We start from the raw sequence: 6,973 nt of genomic DNA, 5'->3' as shown, positions 1-6,973 counted from the left end.
CAGATCACAAGTGAGGAGATTCAAACCGTCTTTTCCCCACGAGATCGGATCTCACTTCTCCGCTCTTTATACAAAAAAAGAACCTGAACGTCAGAAAAGCAACGATTCGGGTCAGAGTGATGTCATCAACCATCAGTGATGTCATCAACCATCAGTGACATCATCAACCAGCAGTGATGTCATCATCCATCAGTGATGTCATCGTTGGTTTGTGAACGTTATGAATCCTCCAGTTCAGATTCTGTCCGTCACCATCTTTGCTAGTTTGGAGCAGGAAGTGACCATATTTGGACGAGCTGGGGGAGGAGCCAGCGGTGGATCTGACTGATCTGATTGGAAACCTGAAGATACTACGTCCCGCCCACCGATAGCTGTAACCTGACTGCACCACAGGCCTGTCAATCAAACAGACACGCCCCCAAAAACAGGTCTTCTTGAATCTTCTTTTCTAATGAATGAGGGATTATTTTCAGATGTCCTGTCGCCTGAATTTGAGGATCACTGGTGTTTTCTTTAGGGTTGTCCCAAAAAGAGGTGGAATTTTTAAATTAAGATTAAAAATTAGCATTTTTCTGACGTCCGTTTCTAGATGTTTTATCAACACTAGAGCCAAGCGATTGGTTGATTGATTGATTGATTGATTAATTAATGCAGTTATTCTGCTAATCAATTAATCATGGGTGTCTTTTTTCCTGACATTTGATAGGCTTTAAGATTAATCAGTAATGAAAATAATGATAATAAGTCGCGACTCTAGTTTAACACTCTTCTGTTGTTGAGTATTTGGTGTTTTATTGGTGCTCGGCGTGGATTAACGACACCCTCCAGCTGTTCGACTCAGCGGCCCACCGGCGGTACAGCAGACCTGTAACGGCTGATCACAGTTAAAGTGGACTGCAAAGACTTTTTTTTTTATGTCTAACAGAAGGAACTCACCGCGGCTGCAGGACTTTTCTGGTTCTGTCTACACTGTTGAGGAACATCAACGCTACCAAAGAAATATTCTGTTTCTGAACAACCTTCGAACAACATTTCACTCGTTATTTATTTAGTTTTTACTGTATCATAAAGGGACGAATATTTAACCAAACCGAGGCTCCAACGTGGGGTGTTTGTGGTGGTTTTTCCTTCATGTAGTAAAAACAGAGGAACATCTGATCTGAAGTGTTTTCTTTTACAACCATTAGTTAAGGATGGAGGAAAAACAACGGCACAAACACTTCCTGTAGAGCCTCTGTTGTTTTTTGCACTTTGCCTTTTATCTTCACAATCCTGAATCTTTATTTTATCACTAAGTACTGAGGGGAATATTTTTCTACATGTGAAGTACCTTATTGTAATATTGTATTATGAAAACTGGCCGAGTCACTGAAATTTATTTATTGCAAATAATCCTCCAGATGAAGAACCGTGTTTGGATTTAAAATCCGATTCTTCATCTGAAGGTTTCACGTCAAAGCTCTTCCACTGGTGTTGATTTTTTTCTGTTGTGTGTTGAGGGACTGGAGTTCAGCAGTCGGGGTTCGTCTGCACTTGAATGTCGGAGCAGGAGAGCCGATCGTGTTCACGCCACATTTACATGGCGAGTTTGAACTAAAGTTTTGCTGCATGACCCGAACGTGTCCTGAGAAAAACGTCCAGGTCTCGAATGTAGTCGATTTTGTTGCAAAAAGCTAAAAGCTCAAGTCCATTTTGGTCGTCTTTTAGCTTCGCCGCTACTCCCAGTAGCTTATGTCTGCCTAGCATGAGGTAGCAGGAAGAGGCGGAGTCTAATAACTCTTAACTTGGCTTTCAGTAAAATCACATTAATCCCGATGGATTTGCACCTAACGTTTGTGGTGGTGCCTGATTGGACCGATCATCTGTGTAAAGTACTGAAGGACTGTATTCAGAGCACAAGACGAGTATGTGAACAAATTCACGTCAAAGCTGATTGTCTTCGTGAACGTGAGGTTAAAAAGCGAGTATATCTCCAGCTTTGGCCTTTTCAAACTAATTAGTTATTAGTTATTATTTGAAAGAAAGGAAAAAGTCGGGCACATCATTAAGGAACACAGCAGAGATTAATTGTTCAGCCCGTTTACCACAAATCACAAATATTTCATTCTGAAATCTTGCCGTGGGTTTTTCCACATAATTAAATGTGTTTATTCATTTTAAACAGGCAATTTTTTCATCAAATTTTGTACGAGACTTTGAAAACTAGCGCCAGTTTTTTTTTTGTCTTACAGAAAGTAAAACCAGCTTGGATGGAAAGACAAAATATTTTTTTTAATAATTAGCAGAAGCATAAAAGTACATAATTTGAAGATAAAACAATAAAACACGAGACTGGTCCTTTAAAGACGGGATGATGAGGTCAGAGCAGAACTTTACGTTAAAAAAACAAACAAACTCGGGCTTCAAATGCAATTTTTCCTCTCCTGTTCAAAAAGATGGTGAAGAAGAATCCACAATCTAAACTTCAGAGCAGTCGTATATTTAAACTGTTCACTAAAAAAGAAAAGTAAAGCTCTGCAGTTAAAGACCAGGAACTCCTTCGATGAAATAAAAAGGTTAAAAGAAGCTGCAGCAGACGAAATGCAAAATACACGATTCTGCTGGAGAGTAAAAAGAAACGCACGAGCTTCCAAAGTCGTCTTCTCTACATTAGAGATTTGTGATATTGATTCTATGCAGCTTTTCTTCTGTCAGCTGACCTTCATCGTCCTCCTCCTCCTCAGTGTGTTTACCTGTCATGTGCCACAGCGTTTATTTTTACCGGTCACTCTTATTGTTAACATGTTAGCTTGTTTTGTGCCGAGTTGTTATTTTTATTCTGTTCTTTGAGCACTTCAACGCCGCAAAAGGGAAATATTTACCAAGTGTTCGTCTTCCGTTTACCGTTGTTGTTTTTACATTTTAAGTTAATTGTATGTTAAGTTAATTGGAATTTTATATTTGAGGTTTTTTGGTCAGATTGATTTTGTTGGACAACTTGGACGAGTCACGCAGCAGTTTGGAAGCGTCGAAGCGTCACGTGACGTAAATCTGTAAAAATGTTCTTTATGTTGTTTTGGTTCAGTCGTTGTTGCCTCTTTTGTAAACAAAATATTTAGTAATCCACTACGATAAAAACAAAAAAAAGGGTTTGGGACGTGTTGCTTTGGTTCAACCTGCAACAAGAATTCCTGTTTCCAAAGCATCAACCAGCAAAGTTCGTTTTTCAATGCAAAGTTGGAAGAAATGAGTCGATGAAAATATTTATACAAATATTTTGTAAGAGATAAAAGACCATATGCTGTTAACTGTTAATTCAATGTCAAGTTTATTTTCATTAAAAATATGTAAATGACTCCTTTTTTTATTGCACTACGAAGTTGTCGTCGTCGGCGCCATCGGCTGCGTTTGTTTTGGTGAATTTGACGGGAGGTGGACGTCTCCGTCCGTCCTCTCTGATCTCCTCGTACTCCAGGTTGACCTGCAGGAGGACGAGTGTGGTTTGTATCTGTTTGGTTCCACCAACGCTGATGAAGCTCTAAACATCTACACGGACTCACCTCTCCGACGTCAGCGTACTCCGTTTCTACAGGAGGTCCTGAAATACCTGCAGATGAGAAAATAAGGTGGTGAAAAGGCTTCCAGAGACTTTAAGTAGCTTTTTATTTCACCTGAATGCACATCAACACGTAAAGACTCGTGAATGTAGAGAAAAACATTTAGCGTCTGCTCTTTGAAGGTTCAGGTTTGGTTTCAGAGGGAGTGTTAGATTTAGTCTGAGGTTTAAGGTAGTTGAGACATTTAGAGAATCCACTCTGTCAATGAGCCCAACGAGACCAGAAGTGTGAACTTGTGTTACGGATGATGTTGGAACATAAGTCTATAAGATAAGTTTATACGAAGTAATTCCCAACAACGTGAATAAATATAGATGATCGGGGTCCGAGCGGTAGAACACAAGAAGAACGTGAAAGTCAACCACATGCAACATTGCTGAAGTTGTCCAAAGTCACTAAAGTTGACATCTTGAAACCAGAAGTGTGTTTGGAGCGCTGATGCAGAAACATTCAAAGATTCAAATAACAAAAGGATTTTAAGTTAATTTCAGATAATTGCATGAACGTAAAGTTGATTGTTACAGCGCCACCTGGAGGTCTATTGGTGTCATTGTTCTGTACCCGAGCAGTGGAAGCAATTTGCAACCTACATGCTAAATTTGGGGAGTTTTCACCGTTTGAGTTTTGCTGCACGATCACTTTTACTGGAGACAAATATAAGTATCATAATAATAATGCAACAAAGAATAATGGGGGGGGGGGTGCCTCACCTCTGGGTTTAGTGGCCCTCCTCCTCCTCCTCCTCCTCCTCCAGAAGATCAGCAGAGTCGCTGATAATATGACGAGCATGACGATCAGAATCAGACGAACGTACAGCAGCAAACCTGCAGACGTGTAAACATCAGAACGGCTTCGTGTTGCTCTGACGTTCAGTTACAAACCTTCAATAGACATAAATCACATCCACATCTACACACATGCATAAACACAGCTGTACAAACACACCTGAACCTGAGGAGGAGGAGGGTGATGAAGGTGTGGAGCCTCCTGAACTGGAGCTTACACTCTGTGTTGTTGTTGTTGTTGTTGTTGTTGTTGTTGTTGTTGTTGTTGAGGCTGATGGGAGAAATGTTGACGTTGAAAAGGCTGAAGTTGATTTTGGTGTTGAAGTGACTGAAGCTGTGAATATAATGATAAGAATCGTGATAAACGGGTTAAAGTGAGAACATGAATAACAGTCTGAGATGATTCAGGGATGAAAATGGGATGAAAATATTCAGACTGAATTCTGTATTTGAAACAGAAATGGTGTCAAACTTTCTTCAGAGACGTGACGGAACATTTTAATGACTTTCAGAAGAAACTCACCGTCTGTGACAAAGATCCCAAAGTCCTTGAAGTTATCGACAAAAGTAGTTCTGCCAAGACCACACCTGTACCATCCTGAGTCTGACTTCTTCAGCTGTGTGATGCTCACATACAGAATTGTAGAAGTTGTTGGATAAAATCCTTCTTTATACTCGATACTGTATCTGCCGTTCTGATCTTCGTTGTCGGTTGTTTCGATGAGAACGTTTCTGTCTTCACATTCATTCTTACAGAAATATTTCCTGGTTCCAGACAAATTAAATAAACATGGAACCGTGATGTTTTCTCCTTCTTTTACTTCATGGATGTTTTGACTGGAAACAGTGACTCCATCCTGCACCGCTGTTGAAAAGATGGAAAAGATTTGATTTGAATTAATACCAGTCACCATCTCCCTGTAAGATCCTGCAGTCTGATAATAATATCTTTTTTTGTCAGTAAAATGAAAGACTTTTTTTGAATTATTTCAACTGAATTCACAACATCTTTCTTTGACTAAACTATTTGCATATAAGTGCAGCCAACCAACTTCCTGTTCCTCCATGACACCTGCAGATGAAGATTGTGTCATACAGTTAAAACAGGCAGAAATCATCTGGTCTCTGCTTCGTGTGAAAAGAGGTTTTGTCCGTGTTGCTTCCCATCAGCAGCTTCAGGTTTCTATCAGTGTTTGAAAGTTGCAGCGTTGTTCCTGCTTCGCTTGTTTAACACAGAATGATGAACTGTTGTGCTCTTGGTTTATCAGACTGCAGGTTAACTGAACTGAGGCTCAAAATGTTCCGACTCGCTGCAGCTTTCAAAATAATTGTAAGATTTACTTGGATAAGTAAAAAAAGAAAAACGTTTCTATGTTTATTTGATAGTTTCCTGTTTTCTGTTCAAGACACAGACGAACCTGTCTGCACTTCTGCTACAAAAAGGAAAGAATAAATGTGCTTTTAAACTGTACAGAAGATTAATACTTGATTGCAGATTCAACAAAAATTAAGATTCAGGGAAAAAAAAGAAAAGTGAAACCAACATTATTACATTTCATGACATTACTTTACATTACATTATATTACATTACATTACATTACATTACATTACATTACATTTATCTGACTCTTTTATCCAAAGCGACTTTCAATAAGTTCATTTCAACCATGAGGGTTCAAAACCAGAACAACAAGAATCAAGAAAATACAATTTCTTCCAGAAAGCCAAACTACAAAGTTCTATCAGTAAGTTCTATTTTAAGATACTAAAGTTCTACTGTTCAAGGTAAAGGAGGAGGAGGAGGAGGAGGAAGAGGAGGAGGAGGAGGAAGAAGAGGAGGAAGAGGAGGAGTGGCTGGGATGTAGGGTTGGACCATGTCCTGGATGTAGACTGGACCTGATCTGTTCACAGCACGGTACGCAAGTACCAATGTTTTGAGACGGATGCGGGCAGCTACTGGTAACCAGTGAAGGAGGAAGAGGAAGAGGAAGAAGAGGAAGAGGAGGAGCGGAGTAGTGCGAGTGTATTTCGGAGGTTAAAGACCAGTCGAGCTGCTGCATTCTGGATGAGCTGCAGAGGTCGGATGGACGGATGGTCGGATTATGAAGTCATTTGTAAAAAACAAATCGCTTCATGAACCCTTTAATTTCCTCATAAGTTTGTAACTTGAGGCGTTAACTTGTACTTTGAATGAACTGTGTTGAAGTGATTCACATCATCACATTCAACCCCAGAAAACAAGAAATGGAAGAGATGGAAACTGAAGGAGTTCATCGTTAAAACTCCCCAGCAGACAAAATAAAGTTGAGAACAGAGAAAGTAACAGAAATAAGTGAGTTTACTTACCGAGGAAGAAGCAGCAGATCAAAGTGTGACAGACTTTCATCTCGAGTCTCTTCGATGGTTCAACGCTGCTTCTCCTTTTTCACTCATAAACCAGGAACTTGCTGCTTCTTGTACTGAAGAGCTGAAAACTCTAAGCTCCTCCCTCTTCAAAAGAGGAGGTGTCCGTTTATTTATGACTTTCTATTGAAATCATGCATCAAAACTTCAATCATTTGGGTTTTGTATTTTTTAAGCTCTTTACTGAA

The 6,973-nt window shown here is 39.7% G+C and overlaps 1 protein-coding gene across 1 annotated transcript; it reads right to left on the bottom strand.

Moving 5' to 3' along the window:
• Positions 1-3,292: 3,292 nt before the first annotated feature.
• On the bottom strand, positions 3,293-6,819 carry LOC138194678 (CMRF35-like molecule 1). Its single transcript, XM_069143594.1, has 6 exons — positions 6,729-6,819; positions 4,905-5,246; positions 4,542-4,715; positions 4,307-4,420; positions 3,540-3,586; positions 3,293-3,460 (listed from the first exon to the last, which is right to left on the bottom strand). Exons 1-6 carry the CDS (start codon positions 6,766-6,768, stop codon positions 3,344-3,346), a joined length of 834 nt encoding a protein of 277 aa, XP_068999695.1. The 5' UTR covers positions 6,769-6,819; the 3' UTR covers positions 3,293-3,343.
• Between the last annotated feature and the right edge of the window lie 154 nt (positions 6,820-6,973).

The sequence above is a fragment of the Embiotoca jacksoni genome, unplaced genomic scaffold, assembly GCF_022577435.1.
Source record: "Embiotoca jacksoni isolate LCO1_2020_lvr unplaced genomic scaffold, fEmbJac1.0.p SCAF_111, whole genome shotgun sequence".
Classification (NCBI taxonomy): Eukaryota; Metazoa; Chordata; class Actinopteri; family Embiotocidae; genus Embiotoca; species Embiotoca jacksoni.
This window is presented reverse-complemented; position numbering and strand designations above follow the sequence as displayed.

Coding starts and splice junctions, on each gene's coding strand:
- LOC138194678 (XM_069143594.1), bottom strand. CDS start 6,768: ATGAAAGTCTGTCACACTTTGATCTGCTGCTTCTTCCTCG. Junction 5,247..6,728: donor GATCTGCTGCTTCTTCCTCG/GTAAGTAAACTC, acceptor TCTTTTCAACAG/CGGTGCAGGATGGAGTCACT. Junction 4,421..4,541: donor CTCCTCCTCCTCAGGTTCAG/GTGTGTTTGTAC, acceptor ACACGTCTGCAG/GTTTGCTGCTGTACGTTCGT.